General features: G+C 26.2%; 1 protein-coding gene across 2 annotated transcripts; it reads right to left on the reverse strand.

Moving 5' to 3' along the window:
* Positions 1–310: 310 nt before the first annotated feature.
* LOC117167321 (proteasomal ubiquitin receptor ADRM1) lies at positions 311–25,755 on the reverse strand. 2 transcript variants are annotated; one of them, XM_033352159.1, is made up of 5 exons: positions 25,444–25,755; positions 21,020–21,136; positions 17,289–17,643; positions 9,354–9,490; positions 311–840 (listed from the first exon to the last, which is right to left on the reverse strand). In XM_033352159.1, the coding sequence occupies exons 1-5, from the start codon at positions 25,642–25,644 to the stop codon at positions 595–597; spliced, it is 1,056 nt and encodes a 351-aa protein (XP_033208050.1). In that variant the 5' UTR covers positions 25,645–25,755; the 3' UTR covers positions 311–594. The 2 variants fall into 2 exon arrangements, with proteins under 2 accessions (XP_033208050.1, XP_033208049.1); XM_033352158.1 differs by having other exon boundaries at positions 311–1,008.
* Between the last annotated feature and the right edge of the window lie 806 nt (positions 25,756–26,561).

Genomic DNA, 26,561 nt, shown 5'->3' on the forward strand with positions numbered 1-26,561 from the left:
TTCAAATTTCCCTAACTTTTCCCTAGCCATTAATGTTCAAAGGGCAGAATTTTAATCCAGCAAATTTTTTAACACCGAATTTTTTATAAACAGAATAAAACAAATTGCAATATATTTCATTATTGTTGACAGTTATTTAAAGCACCTCTTATAGAATTTTCCTGATTATTGCCAGATTTTTTTCAAAATCCCTGATTTTTCCCAACCAAGAAGATTCTCCAACTTTCCCCTAACCTACGGCCACATTGTGACGATCCACTGCTTCGGAAGATGATTTCTGAAATTTGAATAAAAGTTTCGAAAGCAAGTATTCCAAAGACTATAATATTTAATTCTCAAAAAGTGACTTTAAATACAAGATAAAGATTGAACTTGAAATTTCTCAAGTCAAAAGACGGCAATCACCTTTCAACGAAACAATTTTATTACATAATGAGTAGCTTACACTCTATCATTTCTTATGAATATTGCAAAGAGATACACAAGTAAGTCGTAGTGAAGCATTATTAGTAACATTTCAAGTTACCAGTATATCCAGAGCACATTACTCGTGACAGAAATAGTTCTTTGATAAAAACCGGGCAATGAATCTGCCTAATCGAGACACATGCCCTCATCGTCCTCATCCTTTTTATCTGTGGATCCGCCGCCCCCCGACGGGGACGGTTTCTTGGTCTTGGTGGGGTCTTCCTGTCCCTGATCGCTCTGTCCCGATGACTGTCCTCCCTTGGTCTCGAACTCCAGGGCGCTGACGAACTCCTCGAGGTTCCCGTTGGCAGCTGCGGTGACGGCCTCAGCTCCCAGGCCAAACTGACGGATGACTGGGCCAGCCTGGCCCGACTGCAAAGCAGACCAGAACATTGATAGCGCCTGGGAGAACTGGGGAGACGATAGCGTGGTACAGAGGTTGTCCCCGGGTGGCAAGTGCGCTTTCATTTCGAGTTCCAGGTTCTCGGTCAACGCGATCGCTGCTGGGATGGAAGTGGTCATTTCACTTGCTACGCCCCTCTGCCGGACAATAAGCTGTGCTGTAGCCGATCGAGAACAACAAAGTAGCCCAGAGGAGCCTCTTCCCCAACTGCTCAGCAGGGCCAAGGCCTCCGACAGCCAGGAGAAGTTCATGCGAAGAACGCTACTGAGCAGCGTCAAAAACATGCCACTGTCCTTCGCTATACCAACGCTAATGTCTTGTAAATTTACTTATTATTTTATTTATCTACTAGCCTCAACTCACCAGCAGTCAATTACCAATTATATTATCAGCAATGATGAAACTTCCTCTCCCCTCCCTCCCTCCCAATTATTTTAGATCTCTTCCTTGAAAAAATACTAGTTCTGCTTGAAGAATTTCAAACATTTTATTATCCTCTACAGAAGGTACGCTTGCAAACACAAAGTTCTGGTATATTCCTCCGACGTAAAGAGCAATCATTTTTAGACGGTTTTAGCAGTCAGTTCATTATTTACGCCTCTCTCCCTCTCTACAAATAGAACGAATATTTTAGAAATTTTAATTTAAAATTTTCAGACTTCACAGAACAAAATTCTCTAAAAACGGGGAAAATAAGGGAATACATTCTTTTAAACAAAATAAGGTTTTCTACGAAAAAAAAAAAACATTTTCAACCATGAAAGATGACTTACCTACTAAAAGAGATAAACATTGTATCCAAACAGACGAATCTTCAATGAAACAGTTGAGTTTTCAACCAAAAAATATGATTTTTTAACCAGAGAAATTGATTTTCTATGAAAAGTGGAATCTTCGAGAAAAAATACATGAATTTTCAATTAACCCTTAAAGTGCACACTTCCGTATAATTATATAAAGAGCATACTGGATGTTAGGGACCCAAGGGTATTCAAACGTGTGCTGTGCTCACGGTATTGTATAGTTTTTTACAAGGAAATCAATTAATGATGTTTAATCTATCTAGTTTAAGGAGAAAAAGGTTTCATAATAGTTTTTGAAATGTAACGTAGTTAAAAAAATTCTTTTTGGAAAAAATAAAAAAATGACTTCTTTCACTCTAAGATTCATAACTTTTTAAGTTTTTGATATTTTTACTTAAAATTTGACTTGAATACTTCCGCGATACGGTGCTTCAAAAATAAAATTAGTCTTATAGTGTTCCTTCCAAAGACGGTATTTATTCTAAAAAATAAAAGCTTCAATTGAATGCAAAATGAAACACCGCACTTTGCGTGATTAAACGATTTTATTGATCTTAAATGCGTTCAAAAATGATAAAAATCAAAATTGTCTGAAAATGACTTAGAAAAAGAGGTTTTCATGTCATCTGTTAATCTGGCGCCATATGTTCAATTTTCTTGAATTTGGTACGCTTTGTTAAAGCGCAAATAAGTCGCTGGGTGTTTTACACCCAGTATGTGTATGATTTACACCCAGTATGCCCTTTAAGGATTAAAAGAGATCAGTTAAAAAAAATGGAAGTTACATTTTCAATCGAAAACATTAATTTTCAAACAAAAAAAAAGGAATTTTCAACCAGTTGAATTAAAAAAAAAAAAAAAAATTTTGAGCCAGATAGTTTAATCCTCGACCGAATCAGAATAATTTTTCAGGCAAGATAGAAAGAAATTTCAAACAAATTTTTGAATTTTCAAGCCAAAAAGACGAATTCCCAGCACGACAGTTACATTTTCAACAATAAAAAAAATTTTCTACCTAATGGTTAAATTTGCAAATGAATAATTGAATTTTCTGCTAAAATAGCTGATTTTTCCATCAAAAAGTTGAATTTTTTTATCAAAACAGATAAAATTACAAGAGAATAAAAGAGTTTACAGCCAAACAGTTCCATTTTTTACCCGAAGAATCAATTGTTTGCCAAAAAAGATGAATTATTAGACCAAAAGACGAATTTTCTATTAAACAATTGAATTTTCCAGCGAAAAGGCGATTTTTCTACCGAAACAATTGCATTTTCAACTTAAAATTATAAATTTTCAACAAAAAAGTTGATTCGCAATTAACAAGTTGAAATTTTCGACTACAATAACAAGTTGTTAGTAACATAGGTTAATCCTCAACAAACAAACAAATTAATTTTCTCCAAAAAAAAAAACGAATTTTCAACAAAGCAGTTGAATTATCAATCAAAGAAAATTGATTTCCAACCAAAATACAGTTATATTTAAAAAAAAGGACGAATTTTTTTAAATAAAATAGTTCAACTCTAATAAAAAAGAAGAATATTCAATAAATCAAGTTAATTTTCGACCAAAAATTATGATTTTTTTATATAAAATAGTAGGATTTCCAAGAAAAGAATCAAAATTTCAACACATTGTTGAATTTCCAATAATAAAGATAATTTCCAATCAAATAGATGAATTTTCGACTAAAATAGTTGAAATTTCAACAAAATAATAGAATCTGCAAACAAAAAGTTTCATTTTTCACAAAAAAATAACATTTTCATATAAAAAAAAACAATAATTTTTAACAAAAAAGATGAACTTTCTACAAAACAATTGAATTTTCTAGAACACAGAGTAAAAAAAACTGATGTTGAACCAAATAAAAAAGGAATTATCAAAAAATAGTTAAATATTCAACCAAAGGAGTGGATCTTCAACTAAAAAAATTAATTTATAACAAAGTAGTTCAACTTTGAGCCATTTAGCTGAATAATTTTCGACTAAAAATGATGAATTTACAGTAAGATGCATACATTTTTAACAAGATAGTCGAATGTTCGTCTTTAATAGTTTAATTTTCAGCTACAAAAAACTTTCAATTTTCAGCCCTAAATGAATTTGTTCAATATTAAAAATAAAAAACGAATATTCAACCAAAAGTTAAATCTTCATCCAAATAGTAGAAATTTAAACTAAAAAATATAAATTATTAATAAAAAATGTAAAGGTAGACTTTTAAATTAAAAAGAATTAAGTTTCAACGAAAACTAGTTAATTTTCTGATTGTGTTTTTTTAATTCAGGTCGAATTTATGAAACAACAAAAAACTAGAAAAAGGGTATGTTTCTCGAAAACAGGTGAAGAAAAGAGGAATACTTCAAAAGGCGAGCAATCAGGGGAAAAGGGAGAATCACTCAAACTTGGATTTAGTGATCCTTTATTTAATGTTTCCAATAATTGACACCACGCCGCGGAAATAGGTGATAATAGATGATAAGCACGATGGCGAGCTCACGTCGACCAGCAGTGGGGCTTCGATGCCTACTGAAGCCGATGGGACTGATCGAATTATTTCGTTCGATGAAATCAGCTTGTTATTGACGCAATGCTCATAAAAAACAGCAGTGAATATCAATTCATTTTAATAAAAAAAATGTTGTACTACAGTTTAAAATTAATTATTTACTAGAAGATTTCTTGTTAATATTTCATTGAAATTCAAATTTCTTCTGAATTGATGGCGCTGTCATAGCTTCCTAATGGGCTCTACGATTCGACAAAGAAAATAAAGAAGAAGAAGAAGTATTGGATGGAGAGATTATGATCGCTTGGAAATGAAAAGACCTGCTATTAGAAAACAATCGGATCGTCTTTGTCTATTTGACATGGTAGAAAGAGAGACTCGATCGGCTTCAGAAATCGCAGTCCTACTGTAGTGTTTTAATCTGCCAAGTGTGAAAGTAAGAATAGTGAAAACTGTTTTTTTTTGTGTACACTTAATTTAACATTTATAAAAATAAGTGATTTTTCTGTCAAATAATTTATTCTTACGTCTGGTTACAAAACTGCGGCAAATGCTTTATAAGTGATTGCGCAGAAATGCGGTCTTCTCAACTTGGAGCATTGACGTGTGGTGTTTTAATGAAAATATTAATGTTTTTTTTCATACTGCTGTCTTCGAATGGTTTAAGAAAGCAAGAAACAGTGCTGATTCAGTATCTATACTGATTGTTCAAGAAAAAACTCTTTTTTTAACTAGATGCTTAACGGCCCGCAAATGTTTCAAGTACGTAACCAGGAAACAGATTTATTTGAATGTTTAACAGTAAACTTTTTTCCTCATTTCCGTTAAATATTTAGTATCCGTATTAAATCCGTATTAGAAAGAAAATTTTCAAAATATTTTTTACCACGCAGTAAAATCCACTGGAAACGGTTCATACGCCCCTGACTGATAGCCTGAATTTGATGTTACCGCCAGTTCCAAAATTGACACTAAATTCAGGTGTGACTGTAGTTTTCAATTTGAAATCAACGAGATGAATTCGGAACCAAAAAAAAAAAAATATATATATAATAGTAGCCTTTCAACCAAAAAGAGTGAACTTTCAACCACAAATAGTTTAAAATAATAGAAATTCTTTTACAAAAGGGGAACGTTTGTGAAGTCTGAATTTACTACGTTTAACCTGGAGTAAGAGTATGCCAGTAAATTTACTTACGTCAGTTTGGCACTGGTAGAATATTAGAAAAGACACTGACGCCAAAAAGAAACACACGCGGCTTTACACTGCTCGCAAACGAAATTGGAAGGTATCGTGACATTGCTAATGAATTACTACAGTTCACGACCACAAAGAATGATAACTTCGTCAACAGTGATAAACGACGTAAAACTTGAATGTAAGAATGAGGATAATCACTTTAGGTAATGCAATGTGTAGCATCCTATCAAGGAAATTATCGGTCGATATCAATTTCCTACATAATCGTGTTGCAAGTTAATCTTATTGATTTAATATTTAGATTCAATTACGATAAAATGTGCCGTACATAATTTGGTAATTTACTTGATTAATAATTTAAAAAAAAAACACTTAATTTTCGCAAAATTATGTACTGCTTTAGCTGCCTCAGAAATAAATATTTAGTGAACTTCAAAGGAAAACAGATTACTGTAGAATGACGCACCAGATTGCGCTTTACGTCGTAAAATCATATTTAAAAGGAATTCCCGTGGAGAGGAAAAATCATAAAACTGACTGAAATTGTCCGTATTACGTCGGATAAGAATCTCAACCTATCAGAATGCTTAGTGATAACTTTGTGGTGGAAAGGCACAAGCGCTTGTTTAGAACGTCATGATTTCTAGGTAAATTAGGCTTTATTTAACCTAAATTCTGTCTCCTTCAGACAGTTACATTAACTATAATTTGCTTTGTCACAATGACACGTAGTTAACTCTAAATTAACATCTTAAGTCTGCAAAAATAAAAAAAAAACATAGACGTTTCACAAATCTGTTATTGGCATGAATAAGCAATTCTTCTTTTAATTATTATTTTTTTTAATTTTGTAATGTTTGTAAGCCATTAAATGGTTTGGAACTTCCAAGACTTTAAAGTGCCGCAAATGGAAGAGAATTCAAATTTCACAAAAATATCAGACAAGCGCGTATGTCTTCCCACCATAGAACTAAAGCTTAAAGTAACTAAAATATAAAGCCCAATTCACTGATCTGCAAATAATTAATTAGATAATCAACATTTTATAATTATAAATTTACATCAATTTATGTGCTGCGAACCTAGGAGTAAAGTTCAGAAATATTATTCCAGCCCCTAATTTAAATAAATTACAACTTCAGGGTGGCCACTCATATCTCTTAAACGAATTTTTCTTCATTTTCTGTAATTAATTTGTCACTAATTGCTAAGACTTCAATTTGAGACCTTAAAATTTACTAGACGACCCGTTTCTGGAGAGAAAATACAAAATAAGTGAAGAACAATGTGAAAAAATTAACATATTTTGACAAGTAAATTAAAAAAATGCTAAATTGCATTCAGACTTTAAATAACAAAAAATAGTACTAATTTACACTTTTCAAGCATTAAAATTAGGGTTGCGAACAACTTTGAATTTCGAAACCCCCAGACTTACATTGACAAATTTTTCATTTCCTCGGATCGTTAAAATTTTTTTCTTTCAGGTATAAAAACAAGTTTGCAATTTAAGACCAAATTAAACTAATCCATAGGGTCCTTTTTGAAAAAATCTATTTTTCTGTTTAATCAATTTTCAACGGATCAATTTTTCGAAAATATCATTTTAACCATATTGTTAAATTCCTTTTTTAGTACCTGCAAGTAAAATGTTTAAAAATTGAAAGGTCAATATTGACAAATTTAACATTATAAATGACTAACTGAAAAATAATAATAAACTTTTTTCGAAAATTCATGTTTCTAAAATTTAAATTATACTAAAAAAGGAATTTAAAAATACGGTTATAATAACATTTTCGGCACATTTTCTCATTAAAAATGGATTAAACAGAAAAAATAAATAAAAACTGCTATTTAAAAAAAATCATTATTATTTGAACAATATTTTTAACTTTTTAACAATTTTGCATTATGTTATTCTTGCGTTTATCATAGACAATCGGTTATTAAAAAAATCATTGGATTTTGAAGAAGATTTACAATTATGAATAATTTCCTATTATGTTATATAAGTATTTTTCGTAGGATATTATTGGTATTTTTAATTTAAAAAATGATTAGATGTCAAAGAACACTTGCAGTTTTTTAAAAACATTAGATTTTAATTCAATGATTTTGGTTTGAAATAATAAAATTTAGAAGCTTGAACAATTTCCACTCATGTTTATATTTTTAATGGGAAATTGAAATTTTTATTGAAAAATTGTATTTTTAAATGAAAAATGATAAGGTTTAAATTCAATGATGTTTGATTAAAATGACTTAATTTATAATCTTAAAGAATTTCAGATTATGTTAGCGTATTTTGTTGGAAATTGACATTTTAATTTAAAAATCATTAAATTTCAAAGAAAAAGTATTAGTTTTTTAACAATTTAAGGTTACGTTAGCGCTTTATAAAGAAAATTGATATTTTCAAACAAAAAGTTTTATCATTTGAACCAGATTTAGAATCTTTAAAATTTTGTTAATTATTTTAGTATTGTTTGTCGACAATTGGTGGTTTTAATAAATAAAAAAAGATTTAAAAGAAGATTTACAAATTTCAACAATTTTAGATTATATGTTTATATTAATTTATTATTATTATTTATTTTAATTGATTTATCATCGAACATTTTGACCATTTAAGGCTAGGTTATATTTATATTAATTATAGAAAATCGTGTATTAAAAACAAAATCGTTAGATTTTGAAGGAGATCTACAATTATTATATTTCACAGAATATTTACAATTTTTATCAACTTTGTGCTATACTGGCGCTTTTCACCTAAAATTGGTATTTTTAAACAAAATCATTAGATTTTAATCCAATGAATTATGCTTAAAATAATCAAATTTACAAGCTTGAACAATTTTGGATGGTGTTAGTATTTTTAGTCGGAAATTGAAATTTGCATTGAACAATAATGAGATTTTATAAAAAGATTTATATTGTTTAAAAAATATTTGAGGTTTTATTGGAATTTTAAATAGAAAACTGACATTTTTAAACAAAAATCATTGTCATTTGAACAAGATTTATAATCTTTTAACAATTTTTGATTATCTTAGTGATTTTCGCTGAAGATTATTAGTACTTTTAATCGAATTTGATAAGATTTTAATAAATATTGATACTTCTTCAACTTAATACTTAGATTATGCTGCTGTTTCACCTAACACTTTAAAAAAATTTATGATCTTGAACAATTTCAAATTATGTTAATATTGTTGAAAATAGACATTTTTTTAAAAAAATCATTATATTTCAAAGAAAAATAATAATTCTTGAACAACTTTAGATTACGTTTTTCATTGGAATTTGGTATTTTTAATTTTAAAAAATATATATTTTAAAGAAAATTGTGTACAATTATAGGTTAAGCTAACAATTTACACTGAAAACATCGATAAAAATTTTAAAGAAGATGGACCATTTTGAAACAATTTAAGGTAATATTAACATTTTTTTTTACCGGGAATCGATTATTTTAAACAAAAATCATTCAATTTCACAAAAGATTTACAATTTCGATCAATTGTTTATTATGTGCTAGTCTTTTTCCTCGAAAATTGGTATTTAAAATTTTTTTTTAAACATAAGATTTTCCAGATTATCATTATTCTTAAGATTATCAATCAGTCATGAAATTCCTAATTTTTGGGGGAGTTTTATATCGGAAATTTTTCCCTGACTTTCCAGAATTTCCTGATCCGTAGCAACCCTGCAAATTCAATACTTTAAACTTGAAGTTTTCAAAACTAAATTTTTAATTTGCATATCGATTTTTCTGATAGGAATTTGAAAAATTCAGTCATTTTCCGGTTCACCGATCTAGTGGCCATCCTGAATTTTTTTCTCTTATTTGTGTGATATAAGTTGTGGACAGTGGATGATGAGTTCAATGCATTCATGCACTTGAAAATAATTGTGGTAAATATTTGGGTGTTGTAAAAAAGAAAAAAAATAGATTACCTGATCAGTTCGTTCCCCAGAAGGCTTTGGTATTCCAGAAAGGTACTGGGCTAAATCGCTGACTCTAATGGGATTTCTTGCATCATCCTCGGTTCCAGAAGCTGGTGTTGTTGTTTTGGCTGAAGATTTGCTTCCGCCTACACAAAAAGTAACCATTTATACTTATTATTAAATTGATTTACAGAAGAAGATAGAACATTGTAGAATAGTTTCAAGAATTCAAGTTCTGATATTATTTGACTGAAAATAAAAGGATTGGAATTATTCTATTTTGAATTGAATAAATAAAAAGTATTTAAAATCAAAATCAAATTTTGTTTGTCTATCCATATTACTGGCCTCACAATCACTATGGGACAAAAATAGGGTAAAAAGTTTGACTTTTTAACAAAAAATGGGGTATGGCATGTATGGCAATAACAGGGTGGCCGTTTAAATCAACGAAATAAATGCCCGGTTTTTTTCGCGGTTCGCAAACATTTTTCCGGTCAATGAAATTAAAAAAAAATAGAACAATAAAGCTAAAAAATTTCCACTTGAGGTAATAAAAACGGAGCTACAAATGAATGCAATCAAAGTGGAACTGTCAAATTTTGAACTTTTGAAACTGAAATTTAAAAGTATGTAATTAAAAATTTTCTAATTCAAACTCTCAATAATTTACGCTCATAAAATTGAAGGCACTGACATTTTTCAATATAAAAAAATACAAATCCACGTTATCACTTTCAATGCTTTAAATTAAAAATTCGATCAATGAACTTTAAAATTTTCAAAATTATATAATTTTAAGGAATTTTAAGCTAGAAACATCAAATATTGAAAAATTGAACAAATTTAAACTGAACACTTTTTAAATTAGAAATTCAATAATTTTCTTTTTAAACAGTTTAGACATCCTTGGAAAACTTCAAAATTTCATTTCAAAATCTTGAGAAATCTAGAAGTTGTTTTAAATTTAAAATTAGTTTGAAAGTTTTTTCAGAACTTCTAAATATCTGTCGAAATGATTTGAATTTTTTCTATAGTTTTCAGAAAATCCTGAAAATTTCTTTACAATTTAGATGTATAAATAACAATTTAACATTTATTATTTGTAGGCGAAATTTGAGTAATTTTAAGCGATATGTAGAAATTTTGAAAATATTCAAACTTAAATATTCATACTTAAATTGTGAATATTTAAGGAATAATTAAAAATAACTTTTCATTTTTTTAAATTATTTTAAGAGAATATTTAAAAAGTTTATCAAAGATTTAAACAAAATTTTCAAAAAAGATTCTAGAAGATTTAAAAAAAACTTTCTAAAATTTGCATGATAATTTTTTATCTTTTTAAAACTCCTAAATATATCTTAAAATTACTCAAATTTGTTCTACAAATTGTTATTTGTAAATTATACATCGAAATTTAAAATTTTCACTTACAAATTAAGCATTTTTCAAATATAACAATGAAAATTGTAACGTTCAAAGTTCAAAGGCTCTTCGAAATGTTAATGGTTCCAGGTTTTCTATGTCAAACAATTCAGTTAAAAATTCTTTACTTTTAAATATTTGGTTTCAATTTACTTGTCTTAAATGAAAATTCAAATATTGTTAAATATTCAATAATTGATCTTTTTTTAATTAAAAATTGCAAATTGAATGGGTGAAAAATTTAATATTTTAGACTAAATCAATATATTTAATTTAATTAAGAACATATTATTATGAAGTTATTTTTAAGTTGAAAATAGTTTGTAAACTTTCAGTCACGCGTTCACATTTGTTTAATGGTTAAGACTTATAAATTGAAACCGTTTAAGTTTTAATGTTAAAATCTGAAAATTCTTAAATTTTGAACTGGTTTAAAATCGCTTTGTCAAATCGTTTTTGTTCACTTTTTATTACTTAAAGTACAGATAAATTTAAAAAAAATTATTTATTTATTGAATAAAAATGTTTTTTATCCCAAATTTTCAACATCAAAGGCTTTTATTTTTTCGAGACGTTAAGAAAACATTTAAAAATTCTTTAACTTAAAAATGTAAGCTTAAGAATAAAAATTTTTAATGTAAAAAATTTTGAATTACACATTGTAAGCTAAGTAATAGCATAATTGAAAAACATAACAATTCCACTAATTATTTAAAAACTGTTGAAATCGAACGTGGAAAGATTTTTCTTCCACAAATTTTGTAAAATTCCCGGTCAATAAAAAAATTCACTGTTATTTTCCGCTCTCAAAAAATTCCCGGTTTTCGGGTCTACGGCCACCCTGAAAAAGGTATTATTATATTACTTTTTAAATTAATTCTTTTGCTAGTTTTTAAAAGTCCTATTAGCAACTAAAGATTTCTTACCGAAAAAAATAGTTGAAAAAAAATCAAGAAAAGTTGAAAGAATGGAAAATAGACAAAAAGCATAATTTGAAAAACTTAATTTTTGATTTGATCTAATTTTTATTCTTTCAGCTTTTCTTGATTTTTTTATAATTTATTTCTATCAGTAAAATGTTCTCAGGTATTCAAAACTTGTTTTTAATATGAAATTGGCCTTTTCTTGTATTTTAAACTGTCGAATAAATTCAAATAAATAATATAACAAATATTGAAATTAATGTAAAAAGTAAAGAAAATATAAGGAAAGGATTTTTTTTAGACTAAACATAATCTCAAATAGAAGTACATAAAAATATAGTTTATGCAAAAATAATAAATTTTAAACTTGCACTTTTATTGAAATCTATATAAATCTTTTAGAATTTCTCCGAAACCAGTAAAATTTTCAAAGAAACTTTTTAGGATTCAATTCAGCACTGATATATCTCGAAGCAATTAAATTTGTTTAAATTAACAATTCGATTTTCGAAAACATTTTTTGGAAGTTTTCTAAATACTATGCACATTTTCATAAAAAAATTTGCATTCAGAAATATATATTTTTCAAACTAATGTTATTTTAAATTTAAACAATAATTTTTGAAAACTTTGAAGATAAAAAAATTTTCTTTGATAAAAATATTTTATTATTTTATTTTTATAATTCGAGAATTTTCTATTTCGAACATTTTATTAATTATTTATTAATTCAGTAATATTATAAAATACAGAATTTTTCATATTTCGGCAATTTCATTATTTGGGAATTTTCCAACTCAGGAGTATTTTAGTGTTTCGGTAATTTCATTTTTAGGAATTTTTCAGTCGTCCCTAATTTTGGTAAATCTTTACATTAATTAAATAATACATGGAGCTGGCTTTTAATAGCTTTTGAAAATATTGTAAATTCTAAAAATTGTTTTCAATTGAAAATTGTCGAAGTCAATTGCAAATTTTGTAATTCTTGTTTGAATTTTTGTCTAATCGAACATTTCAATGGTGTTAATTTTTGAATATATTTAACAAGTATCTACTAAAAGTTTCTATTGAACTGCTTAATATGTTAGAAACAATTACTTTTGCTAGTTTTTGGAATCTTTGAAACTTCTATTAATTTCCCAACTTTTATCGAATTTAAGAATTTAACCATTTTTAAATTAGGATCATAAAATTTAATTATTTAAAATCATTTTTTCAATTTTATAGAATGTATTATGCTCATTCACATATTCATTTATTTAGAATTTAGAGAAAATTAAGACTAAAATTTAAAATCATAAAATTTAAATGTGTCAGAAATTGTTCAATTTTAAAGGTTTCGATTTGAAATTGTCTAGTTATGAAAATTGTAATTTTACATTATTTGACTTGATTTTTTTGAAAAATATAATGTTTAATTTTCACACATTTCTAATTAATTTTTTTCCACCTGCATTGCTTCATATAAAAAAACCTACATACAGAAATGAATTGAGAAATAAAATTTTTTCTTCAGTACAGAACTCTTTCTAGGTTTAATGTAGTTTCAATTATTAAAAAATCAAGTTTGCCTTTCATTATTCCTAACAAAAAACTCAGCTTTAAAATTTTTTCAAAATCCTAAATAGTTTTGTTTAAAATTAGTCAAATTTAAAAAAGTTAAATTAATTATAATACATAATTCTTTAAGTTAAAAAAAAGTTCACTACTTTCGAGAATAGGGGAAAAATAGGACACGTCGAACAAAATCTTTACAGCCTAAAATACACCAAAACCTTTCAAATCTTTTGAAATCCCTGCAAATAATAAAAATATATTCAACATTCCTTACAATTTTTTTAAATACATTAAAATATTTTAAATAATTTGAAATCCCTTGAAAACTGTTAAAGCTACTGATAATTCCTTGCAAATTTTTTTGATACACTTAAACAATTGCATTTGCTTCGGTGTAATTGAGTGAATTTAGAAGAAGTCAGATGAATTCAAAAGAATTTCGCAAAAAATAAAAACACAAAGAGAATTTCTAAGAATTAAAACAAATTTAAAAGAAATCAGGGTGAATTACAAATAAATTGAAGTAAGATGAAAAAAATTCAAAATATCCCACTGATTTCAGAACAATTGAAGTGAATTTAGAAGAATTCAGAACAAACTCAACAGAATTTAAGCGAATAGAAAAAAAAACGTAAATAAAAAAAAGTAAAGGAATTTAGAGAAATTTTATGGAAGTGAGAAAAATTCAATGAAATTCATAAAAATTCAAAGTCAATTTAAAAAAAACATTAGATGAATGGAGAACCATTCAAAAATATTTTCAAGGGAATTCAAAAGAACTAAATTTATTTTGTAAATCAGGATTAATGAATGAGAATTCCGAGTAAATTCCAAATGAATTCTAATGAATTGAAAAAGATTGAGAAAATTCTAAATATCCTATTGGTTTCGGTAGAAAATTGAATGAATTTTAAAGAATTCAAGGGAATTAAAAAAAATTTGATGAAAGTCATACGAAATCAAAATAAATCACAGATAGATATTGACGATTCAGTCGTAAGTTAGCTATCAATACAATTAAAGCAAATTTAGAAGAATTCAGGACAAACTAAACAGAATTTAAATGATTTAAAAACAAAATTAATTTTAAAAAAAGCAAATCAAAACAAATTCGAGTGAATGTAGAGAAATTTAGAGGATATGAGAACAATTCGATGAAATTCTTGAAAATTCTAAGTGAATTGAGAAAAATTCAAAAATGTTTCAAAAGTTCATCAAATTAATTAATTTTTGAATGGAATAAGAAAAATTCAAGGGAATTCAAAGGAGCTAAGAAAAATCAGGATATATTAATAAAAGTCCGGGTAAATGCCAAATGCATTCAAATTAGTTTAAAAAGATTCAAATGAATTGCAAAAGATAGAAAAAATCCCAAATATCCCATTGGTTTCAGTAAAAACGGAGTGAATTTAGAAGGATTAAAAGGAATTTAAGAAAATTGGATGAAATTCATACGAAATTAGGACAAATTTGACGTAAATTTCGATTCTTTAGTTGCAGTTAGCTTACAGTGAAATTAGAGGGAATTTAGAAGAATTCAGAAGAAACTCAACAGCATTTAAGTTATTTGAAAAAAAATGTAACAAAAAAAACCAACAAATTGAATTAAATTCGAGAGAATTCAGAAAAATTCGTAAAAACCCAAGGTAAATTTAAAAAAATTAAGTATATTGAAAACAATCAACATTTTTTCTAGAATTCATTTAATTCATTATCTTTTGAATGATTTGCGAAAAATTCAAGGAAATTCAAATGAACTGAAAAAATAATTAAGATAAATTAAAAAGAAGTCTGGGTGTATTATAAATACATTCTTATTGGTTTCAGTTAAAATAGCGATTTTAGAAGAACTCGAAGGAATTCAAGAAAATTCGATGAATCAAGTTTGAGTGAATTTAAAAAAAATCGATGAAATTCATAAAAAATTCAAGATAAATTAAAAAGAAATTGATGTGATTTAAAAATCATTCAAAAATATTTTAAAAGTTCACCAAATTCATTAAATTTATAATGAATTGCGAAACATTTAAGTGAATTCACAAGAACTAAAAAAATCCGGATAAATTAATAATAATTCCGGGTGAATTCCAAATGAATTAAGAAAAAATCTGAAATATCCTATTGGTTTCAGTAAAAATTGGAACGAATTTAGAAGAATTCAAGGGAATTAAAGAAAAATGAGATGAATCAAGTTCGAGAGAATTTAAACAAATTCTATGAAATTCATAAAAAATTCAAGATAAATTAAAAAAAATTGATGTGATTTAAAAATCATTCAAAAATATTTTAAAAGTTCACCAAATTCATTAAATTCATAATGAATTGCGAAACATTTAAGTGAATTCACAAGAACTAAAAAAATCCGGATAAATTAATAAGAATTCCGGGTAAATTCCAAATGAATTAAGAAAAAATCTAAAATATCCTATTGGTTTCAGTAAAAATTGGAACGAATTTAGAAGAATTCAAGGGAATTAAAGAAAAATGAGATGAATCAAGCTCGAGGGAACTTAAACCAATTCTGTGAAATTCATAAAAATTCAAGGTGAATTGAACAAAATTCAATTGAATTGATAACATTTCAAAAATGTTTCAAAAATTCATCGAATTCATTAAATTCTGAATGAATGGAGAATCACGGAAATTCAAAAGAATTAAAAAAAATCAAATTAATTAATAAGAAGTCCGGGTGAATTTCAAATGAATTAAAATGAATTGAAAAAACTCAAAAATCCTATTGGTTTCAGTAAAAATAACGATTTTAGAAGAATTCGAAGAAATTCAATAAAATTCGATGAATAAAGTTTTGAGTGAATTTAGAAAAATTCGAAGAAATTCATAAAAAATTCAGATAAATTTAAAAAAATTGATGTGACTTAAAAATAATTCAAAATTGTTTTAAAATTTCATCGAATTTATTAAATTTATAATGAATTGAAACAAATTTAAGGGAATTCATAAGAACTAAAAAAATCCGGATAAATTAAAAAAAATTCTGGGTGAATTCCAAATGAATTTTTTAAAAATCTGAAATATCCGATTGGTTTCAGTAAACATTGGAGCAAATTTAGAAGAATTCAAGGGAATTCAAGAAAATTAGGCGAATCAGGTTCGAGTGAATTTAGAGAAATTCTACGAAATTCAAAAAAACGCAAGTGACTAAGGAATAATTCAAAAATGTTTTAAAAGTTTATCGAATTTATTAAATTTAGAATGAATGGAGAAAAAATCGCGGAAATTCAAAAGAATTTAAAAAATCAAATAAATTAATAAGAAGTCCGGGTGAATTCCAAATGCATTAAAATGAATTGAAAAAACTCAAATATTACATTGGTTTCAGTAAAAATAGCAATTTTAGAAGAATTCGAGGGAATTAAAGAAAAGTCGATGAATCAAGTTCGAGAGAATTAAAAAAAATTCTATGAACTTCATAAAAATTCAAGATGGATTAAAAAAAAATCAAGTGACTTAGGAATAATTTTAAAATGTTCCAAATTTTATCGAATTTATTAAATTTAGAATGAATTGAGAAAAATCCATGGGAATTCACAAGAATTAAAAAAAAATCATGATAAATTAATAAGAAGTCCGTTTGAATTCCAAATGCATTAAAATGAATTGAAAAAACTCCAACATCACATTGGTTTCAGTAAAAATATTGATTTTAGAAGAATTCGAGGTAATTCAAGAAAATTTCATGAATCAAGTGTGAGTGAATTTAGAACAATTCGATGAAATTCATAAAAATTCAAGATAAATTAAAAAAAATTCAAGTGACTTAGGAATAATTTAAAAATGTTTTAAAAGTTCATCGAATTCATTAAACTTTGAATTAATTGAGAAGCATTCAAGAGAATTCACAAGAACTAAATGAAAATCAGGATAAATTAATAAAAATTTCGGGTAAATTCCAAATGCTTTGAAATTGAAAGAGTCAAATCAGTTGAAAAATCCCCAATAGCTCATTGATTTTAGTAAAAAATCGAGTAAATTTATAAAAATTCGATGAAATTCTTACGAAATCCAGAAAAATTACCGGTAGATTTTGATGCTTCAGTCGTAGTCGCTCCCGCAGAGGCGATAGGTGCAGGAGTTTGAGCAGCAGGTGGTCTAGCGACGGTCGTCGCGACTGGCGCCGAGGAGGTCGTCGTTGTCGTTCGAGCACTTCCATGTGGCCTACTCATGGTCCCCAACAAGCTTCCAAGACCCCCCATTTGTCCAACACCTCCAAAAAGCTGAATCAACTGTTGCTGTGACATATTGTTCAGGAGATTTTGTAAATCGCCCTCTGGGTTCGCACCTCCACTTCTTTGAGAACCGGGGGTTGGAGGATTGTTGAGAACTTCGTTGATCTTTCGACAGTGCTCTTCATCCTTGTCAGTCTTCAGATCCTAAATAATTATTGTTCTATTTTGATATAGCCAATTCAAAGTCTACTTGGAAGGACAGCAGACTTCACAGACCAAGATGTCCTCAAAACAGGGGCATTGGCGAGTTTTTTTTTTACGAAAATAAGAGGATAATAAGGGAGCAGATTCTTTAAAATAAAATGAACGTAGGTAACATATTGAATTCAATATGAAAAGCTTACGACTTTAAGACACTTGCAAGCTAAAGAAACGAATTAAAAAAGAAAAGGTTGACTTTTCCGACAAAATAGTTAAATTTTCAAATCAAAGAGGCGAATTTTTTAGAAGACGGTTGAATTGTCAACCCGAAAAGTTAAATTTTTAACCAAGATAGATCATTTTCAATCTAAAATGAAAATTTTTCTATTCAAAAAGATGAATGTTCGACAAAAATGTCAAATTTTCTATCAAAGATCACGTTTTAACAAATTAGTCACATTTTCAAAAAATTAATTAAATTATTTACAAAATAGTTCAATTTTTAACCAAATAGTTTTATTTTCAACAAAATAACTGCATATACAATCTACAAAGACGAGTTTTCAATCAGAAAGATTAATTTTTTTACCATAATACGCATGTTCAACAATATACGCGAACTTCTAATCAAATAGTTGAATTTTCACTTAAAAAATATAGGTTTCCAAGGAAAAAAGGGAAGAGTTCAATTTTTAGTTATAAAAATTAATGTATAAAAAAAAGAAAGGAATTTCAACGAATCACATGAATTTTGAATTTAAATATTGAATCAACAACAGAAATTTTAACAAAATAGTTATACTTTTAACTAATAAGATGAATTTTCAATTAAGTAATTGAATTTTTAACTACGAAAAAAAGAAGAATTTTCAACGTAATATGCAATAGTTGCGCTTTCAAATAAAAAAATACGAATTTTCAATAAAATAATTGGATCTTCAACCGCAATAGTTTAATTATCAACAAAGTAGTTAAATTATTTTTTAAACTAGTTGCACTTTCAACCAAGTATTTTAAAATTTAATAGTAAATATTTAAACCAAAAAATATTTTTATTTCATAAACAAAAATGGCGGTTTCTCAACAAAATAGTTGAATCCTCAATAAAAACAGATCGATTATCAAATACGTCATTAAAATTTTTATTTGAACAAGTAAATTCTCAACAAAACATGCATTGGCTGATATTTTAATAGAAAACTACGAAATTTTCACCAAAATAGTTGAATCCTTAAACACGTTGATTTAAAACAAATTTTATTTCACCAAAAAGATGAAATTTCAAACAGGAAGATAAATTTTCTACAAAAAGAAATAATAATTTTAAACCAAAGAGACGAATCCTCAAACATAAAAATTATTTTTTAACAAAGTAGTTTAACTTTTAGCCAAGTAGTGATACAACAACTGAGATTTGAACTAAAAAAGACGAATTTTTAAAACTAGTTTAACTTTCAACAATATTTTTAACACATAAAACAAATATTTTTAACAAAAAAATAGTTTTTAACAAAGTAGTTAACTTTCAGCTGCATTGCATTTTTCCATACAGTAATATATTTCAACGAAAAATATTTTTCTTTTAAAATACAAACAGTTAAATCATTAACCAAAACAGATTAACTTTCAACCAAACAGTTGCATTAAAACATAATCAAAAAATAGTTGAATATTCAACCAAGATAGATTCAGTTTCATTTTCAACATCTAAATATGAATTTCCAAAAAAAAAGTAATTTTTCTACAAAAATAGTGGAATTTTCAGCAAATCAGATGAATAATTTTTAATATTAATTATTTAAAAATCCATAAAATAAAATGGCGAAATTTTCAACAACAAAAAAGTGTCTTTTTAACAAAATAGTTCAATTGTCAACAAAATGATTAGATTTTCACCCAGATAGTAATTGCAAGTTTAAAATGAGCTTAAAAACATTCAAAGTAATTCAAAGGAATTTGATGAAATGTCAAGAGTATTCCAAATAATTCAAAAGAATTCAAGGTCAAACCCAAAAATTAATTACAAATCTCTGAAATTTTGAAAACTCACTAATTTCTAAAGAACAGAGTGAGTAATGACTACAAAAGAATTGAAATGGATTGGAAAAAAATTTTCAATCGAAAAAATCCATTTATTTCGGAAAACTTGAGTTATTTTAAAGAAATTTAAGGAAATCAAACTGAATTTAAAAAAGATTCAAGTGTATTAAAAACAATTAAAAAATAGTAAGTAATTAATTGAATTGATTAAGTTTGAAATGGATTTAGAAAAATTAAAAAGAATTCAAAAGAATTTGATGAAATACCTAAGAATTTAAAATGAGATTTAATAATGACTGCAAGATAAATCAAACAAAAACTTTTGAGAACCGCACTAAAATGATTCAAATTCAGTGAATTTAGAAGAATTAAAAATGATTTAAACAAATTCAGCATATTCATCCATTAGAATATTAAAAAATCCCGTGAAATTATATGAAATCTGATGATACTTCTTAAAATACTAGAAAATTTATTAAAATACTTTTGAAATAAATAGCAGATTTCTGGGAATCTTTAAAAGTATTCTAAAGTATTGCAAATCCTTTGATATCTTTTGAAATCTCTTGAAACTTTTTAATCACATTAAATTACTAAACTCAATTAAATTTTTCTTTGAGATCTTATAAAATAACCTATAATGTTTTACATACTTTAAAATAATAAAAATAGTTAATTTCTTTAAAATGCCAAGGCCTTTGAAAAAATACTTTTAAATATTTTAAAGCCTTTGATCATTTTATCAAATAATACTCTGGTCCAATTAAATAAAATTTTTTAAAAATTGTTTAAATCCATAAAAATTCAAGGTGAATTCCAAATAACTTCAAATCTTTAAATCCCTACGAAATACCTTAATTCTCATGAATTAATTCTTTAAAATCCACTCAAATATTTTAAAATTCAGTTAAATTCTAAAATGATATTTTTTGAAACCATGGAAAATGTATTAAAATACAATAAGAGCTTTCGAATATCTTCAAATCATTGAAATCCTCGGAAATATTATACAATCCTGTGAGATCTTAAAAAACACCTTAAAACTTTATATTTTTGAATCAAAAAGATAATTTTAAACAAAAAGGAAATTTTCTACGAAATATTTAAATTTTCAATAGAACAGTTGGATTTTTAACCAAGATGCAATATTTCTACTAAAAAAGATTAACTTTTGTATCAAGAAGACGATTTTTTCAACAAAACTGTTGAATTTGAAACAAAAAATCCTTTCTTTTTAAGAAAATTGTTCAATTTTCAACCAAACAATAAAATTTATAACTAAAAATATAATCGTCATGAGAAACCGGTCTGTGAATCCTGTACATAGAATATAAATTACCTGCAGCCAGAAGAAGAATCTTCTACTGGATGATTTGAACTTTAGGAGGTAGACTCTACCTGTGGTGCACTGAGGAACGAGTTTGAACTCACAGTCGTCGGGGAAGATTATCAAATCCTGCAATAGAAAACAGCTTTAGCGAACATTGAGTTTTAGATTTACAGGATGGCCACTTTTTTTTTAAATTTGTGTCTCCCGGCTTTCTCCCGTTGAATTTTCGTGATTTCTCCCGGTTTATAAAAAAATTAACTTTATTCGAAAAACCCACGGGTTTTCCACATATAACGCGAAAATCGCGCATTTCTGTCTCTGAATTTCTATTTACTAACATGAAAATACGCAAATTAAAAAATCGATTATTAAAGCAATTTTTTAATATAAGGTTTTAAATATTTTTGAAATAATAGTTAATAATGAATAATTTCGAATTGCAAGCTCTTGAAATTAAAAAATATATATAATAATTTGATTTGGAGAATCACGAAATTCGAATGATCCTAGATTAAAAAATTAAAAATATGATAATGTCAAAACGTTAAAAATGGTATATTTCAGATTCAAATTTTGGAAACTAAATAGTTTGAAATTAAGAGCAATTGAAATTGTATTATTTATAATTAAAAGCGTTCAAAATAAATGATTAGAGATTGAAGACTTTTACATTTGAACAATTTGAATTTAAAGCGATTAAAATTGGACAATTTAATATTGAAAACTAAATTGAATCTTTCAAATGACAAGCTTCTGATATTCTAGAATTTCAAATTGACATGAGATAATAAAATTACAAGTTAAAATTAAAACTGATTAGAAGACGTTTTCTAAAATGAGAAATGAATTTAATTAATTAAAATAAAAACCTTTCGAAATATACAGTGATTTTAAATGGGAAACGTTAAAAATCCAAAAATGTATTCTCCCAAACGTTGAATCTTAAACAGATGAGAACTTTCTTTAAAACTGAACAAAATTTTAGTCACCAGAAATTGTGTTATTAAAACTTTTTTATACTCAAACACTTTAAAATTTCAATTATTCGAAGTAAATTAAAATCGCTTAAAAATTAATAATTTTCAAATTGCTAATAATAATTTCCAAAATTTAACCAATTCAATTTTAATTCAAAATTAAAACCTAAAAATGGAAAAAAAGTGTTAAGTGTTCTTAATAAAAATTCAGAAATCTAAAATTGTAACCACTTACAATTACCGAAAGTGTCCTTTTACTGATGTATCCATTTCAGATAGATGAATTTTCATCGTTTTTTATTTTAAAATCAATTTTTAATTTGATTTTATTTCAAATCTTCCTTTAGAATTATCATTTATTCCATAAATTTTCAAATATAAAATATTTTTAAATTAGAAATGACTTATTTGTTTTAATTTTCAACTAAGAACCGAAGAATTTTAAGATCTTAAATATAAAATTAAGAATTAAGATCAAGAAGAAAAAACAATATTGTTATATGATTTCATTTTTTCAAAATGTACAGTTTCATGCTTTTCAATCAAAAATTGCTTTATATTTACATCCAAAATTATTAAATGCAAAACTGACTATCAAGGCCTTTAATATAAAATTGCGATATTGTAAACTTTTAAAGTTTAATTATTCTAAACACTTTACAAATTATATAATTTCTAGTTGGGAACTTTCAAGAATTACAAAATGCGCAAATTATGAAATACGGGAAATCTCCAGGTGTGGTATCCCATAACCAGCAATTTTTATTAAAATCATTTTGCTTATAAACATATTATTTAATTAAAATTTGGGTTGGATTTTTCAATTTCAATTCAAAATGGAAAGGGTGCCTAGGTTTACCAAACTTAACCGACACTTCATTTCGGATAAGATTTGAAGAAATATTTTATTTTCATGAACCTTTTTTCCTTTGTCAGAATGGAACAATCATTAAAGGATAAATAATATTTTTGGTGTCAATCAGTTCAACAGATTAATATGTAGATGTGAGCACAGGTGAAAAAATCGACTTTATTACATAAAATATGATTAGCTAAATTTTGTAATTAATAACTATAGATATCAAAATAACTATAAATAATAACTATAGATATCAAAAATAACTTCTAAATATAGAAATTTTCTTCAAAATATACCGAGAATTGCGCCAGCAATCCTAAAAAGGTCGAAAATACGAGACCATTTACTTGTCAAATTTGTATTGCTATATGCTAAAATATTAAAATAATTATTAATGACGTAGATGTTTGCCTTTTAGAGGCTTTCAGAAAACTTTTTCTGTTTCTACGGTCCACTTTGCGTAACTATTTTTCTATGATTTAACGTATAAATAAATCCAGTTGATAAATTATTTAAATGATCAAAATTAAATGCACAAAGACTGAAACTAAGTGGAATAAAAAAAAAAATCATTTAGAATTAAAACGTTCAACATTTTACGGTTTCAAATCTAAATTTTTCAAAATAACACAATTTTCAGTTAAAATCCTTTATAGATAAAGAATTGTATAATAGAAAAGGTCAAAATTCGATTAATGTCATGTTAACAAAATACACAATTCGTTGGTTTTTATTTTAATAATTCAAAATTATATAGGTTTGTATTTAGAATTTTATCGTTTACCTTTGTAATTAAAAATTTTTTTAATTGTAAAATTTTAAATAAAAATTCTAAATAGCATATTAATTGTACAATTATTTTGTTTTATTTTAAACAATAAAAATTGTATAATTTTAAAAAGAATGACGTTTAATACTTGACGGATTATAAATTCAGAATATGTAATAAACATTTTTTAAAGTTCTATATTGGAAAAGTTTGAAGAATGCAATGAACTTTATAAATCAGCGAATTTCAAATGTTCGGAATAATTAAAATGGTGACTGAAGTGCTTGACAATATCGAAATAGAAAATTAAACATATAAAATTTATACAGAATGTTACAAAATTGGAATTTTAACTTTTCCTGCTGATCAATAAAAGATCAATTTTCAATCCAAAGGTATGAATTTTCAACAAGACAGTTAAATTTTCGAACAAAAAAAGTTAATTTTATAACCAAATAGTTGAATTCTTAACCAAATGGTGGAATTTTTTATGAAATAAGATTAAACTTTAATAAAAAACATTTGTATTTTCAAATAAACATTTAGTTCACTGTTCAAGCCAAAAAGACGAATTTTTTAGAATACAATTAAATTTTCAACAAAGAAGAAGAATAATTTGCTATTATAAAGAAAATTTTTCAACTAAAACGATAGGTTTACAACCAAAAAGGAAAAAGTAAAATTGACAGTTTTAAAATTAATTCTTAATAAAGAAAAAGAATTTTCAATAAAATATATAAATTTCTATAAAATAGTTCAACCTTCAACCAAGTAGTTCAATTTTCAACCAAAAAAGAAGAATTCTAAATTAAAAATTCAATATTTGATATTTCACGAAAAAAAACTTTAACCCAGAAAACTAACCTACTATAAATAAAAACTTTTAATTAAAAACGATAAACTTTCAACAAAAAATCAAAAAGTTAAATTTTCAATCATAAAAATAGTTTAATTTTCAACAAAATAGTTGATCAGTCAACCAAATAGTTGGATTTTCAATCTAGAAGATTAATTTGCTCTCAAGAAAGACAATTTTTCAACTAAAAACGATAAATTTTCAAACACAAATAAAGAAGTGAAATTTGCATAAAAAGAAAAAAGTTGAGAATTAGTTTCATTTTTAACTAAAAAAGAGGACACTTCCAACCAAGCAGATTAGTTTTTTTATCAAAAAGAACGAAATTGAACTAAAAAGATAATTTTTTAACCGAAAATGTAAAAGTTACATTTTTAAATTATTAAAAACAATTACTGAAAGAATATTGTATAAGGCTGGCCGCAACATTTTCTTATTATTCTTTAATCTTAGTCTTGCAAATTTTTGAACATAGAATGTTTAATGTGAACGGACTAAATTAATTTCAAACAAAAATTTCACTCATTCTTGACAGTTGCTTAAAATTCCTCGAGGAGGAAATTCCCTGACTTTAGCAAGATTTCCTTCAAAGTCCCTGACTAATGAAATTCCCCGATTTCCAGACTTTTCTGAACTACCGCCGTGCTTTCTAAAATAAGAATTTAACAAAGAAAGAATGAAAAATTGCAAATTCATCAAAAAAGGGCCAACATAACCTCAAATATTTTTAGTTTCACTCTGAGAAATCGTGTAATTTTTTCCTAAATTTTCTCTATACATTACAAATAAAATATTACTAGCAGTCGTCATTCTAAAATTACAAAAATATATTTTAACGAGTCTTTCTTTGTGTAATATCTTCCTCAACAAAATGTGTTTTATAGGTTAGGAAACGAGAATCGAATTCACAAGCAAAACTTCTTAAACCTTTTTTATTTTAATTGAATAGACCAAACAGTGTAAAGTACTTACGTCTTCGACAACTCCGGAAGTTCTGTCCTTCCAACAAAAATGCATCAAAGAATCATCTGACTGGTACACATAAAGCTGTCCTTTCCTATTATCTGGAAAAACCTTGTTGCTCTTGAGTGTCATTTTTCCTGCCTTAAATTCCACAAGGTTTTTGCTAGACCCGCGAGCAACATTACTACCAAAAAGTGCACCGCTCGACATTTTTACACAAGATAAAAAACACTTATCAAATAGCCTCTTAAATTTTGACAAATTTTTTTGATTCTTACGAACAGCATTCAGGGATGACAAGCAATGACAAGGCGAATGCGAGTGAAACCAAAATGGTGACGTTCGTAGCGTTTTTAAATTTACCCTCTAGGAAGTGCTGCCTCTGGTAGATATTAAAAGAGTTAGACAAATATAATTCCTGTACGTGTTGAAGATAAAACAGAGTTCTACTTTGAAGATCAAGCAGAGAATTTCAAGTTTAAATTTGTACAATTTCAAAGATTTAAACTTAAAATATAATAATGTGAAATTTGAAAATTTTTCAAAACCACGAGCATGCTTAGTTCTCATTTAAAAAGTTTTTTTTATGATTAATTTGTATACAAAATAATAAATAAAATATTTTGAAAGTCTGCATTCGTGCTTTCTTGATGCTATTTTTACGATTAAAATAGAAACTCCTATCAAATAATAATTTATAATAAATTTTGTCGTTTTTACAAAAATATTATTTCTTAGATTTTTAATGTTGCTTATTACTATAAAAAAAATTGGGCATCCCGTCAGAAAATGAATAATCAACAAGTTTGTAGATTTTTTTAGTAGAAAACTTTTGTCTATTCGTTTTTTTCGTACCTTATTTTTTTCCAAAAATTGTGATTTTTGAAATGTTATTTTTTACGAGTAAAATGTCAACGGTGCGCCCTAACACAAAATATTTTGTAATACATTTTGCGATCTTTTTTGGCGGAATAGTTTTGTTCTATTAATTTTTTTTCGTAACTTGTGTAGTTTTTCCACAAATTTTAATGTTTTTTGATACTATTTTTCAAGATCATAACAAAAGATTCGCTTTCTAAAAAAATTATTTATCTCAAATTTGTCGACATTTTTTTTGTTCCAAAATT

Source organism: Belonocnema kinseyi, chromosome 2, assembly GCF_010883055.1.
Source record: "Belonocnema kinseyi isolate 2016_QV_RU_SX_M_011 chromosome 2, B_treatae_v1, whole genome shotgun sequence".
Taxonomy (NCBI): Eukaryota; Metazoa; Arthropoda; class Insecta; order Hymenoptera; family Cynipidae; genus Belonocnema; species Belonocnema kinseyi.